The sequence below is a fragment of the Cebus imitator genome, unplaced genomic scaffold (assembly GCF_001604975.1).
Source record: "Cebus imitator isolate Cc_AM_T3 unplaced genomic scaffold, Cebus_imitator-1.0 Scaffold829, whole genome shotgun sequence".
Taxonomy (NCBI): domain Eukaryota; kingdom Metazoa; phylum Chordata; class Mammalia; order Primates; family Cebidae; genus Cebus; species Cebus imitator.
The window spans coordinates 92,578-93,774 of NW_016108144.1; the positions used below are offsets into that span (position 1 = coordinate 92,578).

Below are 1,197 nucleotides of genomic sequence, written 5' to 3' on the forward strand. Positions count from 1 at the left end.
GCTACTTCTAGTGATCCTCCACAAAATCACAGTTACTTCTGTGGTGTAACTACATAAATACAAAAGAAGCCTTTAATTCAAAATATGGATGATAAATAGGATACAATTTATAGTGTTTTTCTTGGAAATAATGAGATTATTTATTATTGCAATAACTTTTATTTCCTCTTTATAATGTTTGAAACAGTGATAAGTGTGAAATACACTGAACTATTTCTCTGAGAACAAAATACTTAATAAATTATCACTAAATGTATACCATAGCATGTCATTGTTTTCAAAGCTCTTTGCCTTGAAAGGAGAAACTACTTAGAGCAATCTCTTACTCTCCACAAAAGTAAGAATAATGACAAAAATGTGGACTCTGACCCAGCTATTTTTTCCTACTTTCCTATAAGTGAAAACAATAAAACTGACTGTTAATATTTTTAGAAGATAAACTAATATCCAAAAACTAGAAAATTTGTTGTTAGTAGCAAACCTTAGTTTTGATATTGGAAAGATCATCAATTCTTATGAAAAATATTAAATGCTTCTCCTTTGGATTGAGGCCATTGTGAATGTCATTATTTGACAGTTGCAGGCAAATGGAGTTGAGTTCAGAAAACAGCTTCATCCTATATGTACATATATAGACATATAATAAAGGATATATAAGGTATATACATATATATGATTTTGAAATACTTTCTACTTTCCAAAACAGAGTTGGTTTTTAAAATACATAAGTGAAGGGATCCAAGATGGACGATTAGGAGCAGCTCAGGATTGTAGTTCCCAGTGAAACTGCGGAGGGTGAGTGGACACCGCATTTCTAGACGGATTTTTATTGCTCACAGACCAGGAGATTCCCAAGTGGAGGAGCCCCACGGGTCACCAGCACAGCTGGTTTGGCCGGCACGGCTGTTTAGCTGGTACCCCGGCACAGTGGTTCTCTATACAAACTACAGAGGTCCGGGTGCCACTTTAGCTGGTGATTGGAGCTCCGCGAAGGCAGAGTCGCCCATTCATCTGATTAAAAAGGGGACTGAAACAGGGAGCGAGGCCAGGAGATTCCCAGACAAAAAAGGGCCACAAATCTCAGAGCGGCTGTTTCAGCCAGCACAGTGGGTCACCCCACAAGAAATCACACAGATCCCAGTGCCATTTAAACAGGGGACTAGAACACCTGGGAGACAGTCGACTGTTCAACTAAAA

General features: G+C 38.1%; 1 protein-coding gene across 1 annotated transcript in view; it reads right to left on the bottom strand.

The window, feature by feature from the left end:
- LOC108297694 (POTE ankyrin domain family member J-like) overlaps positions 1-1,197 on the bottom strand; it is a 35,263-nt gene that overhangs the window by 1,543 nt on the left and 32,523 nt on the right. Inside the window, exon 8 of the mRNA XM_037735536.1 lies at positions 900-935. Within this exon, the coding sequence (XP_037591464.1) occupies positions 900-935 (36 nt within the window). The remainder of the gene's footprint in view (positions 1-899; positions 936-1,197) is intronic.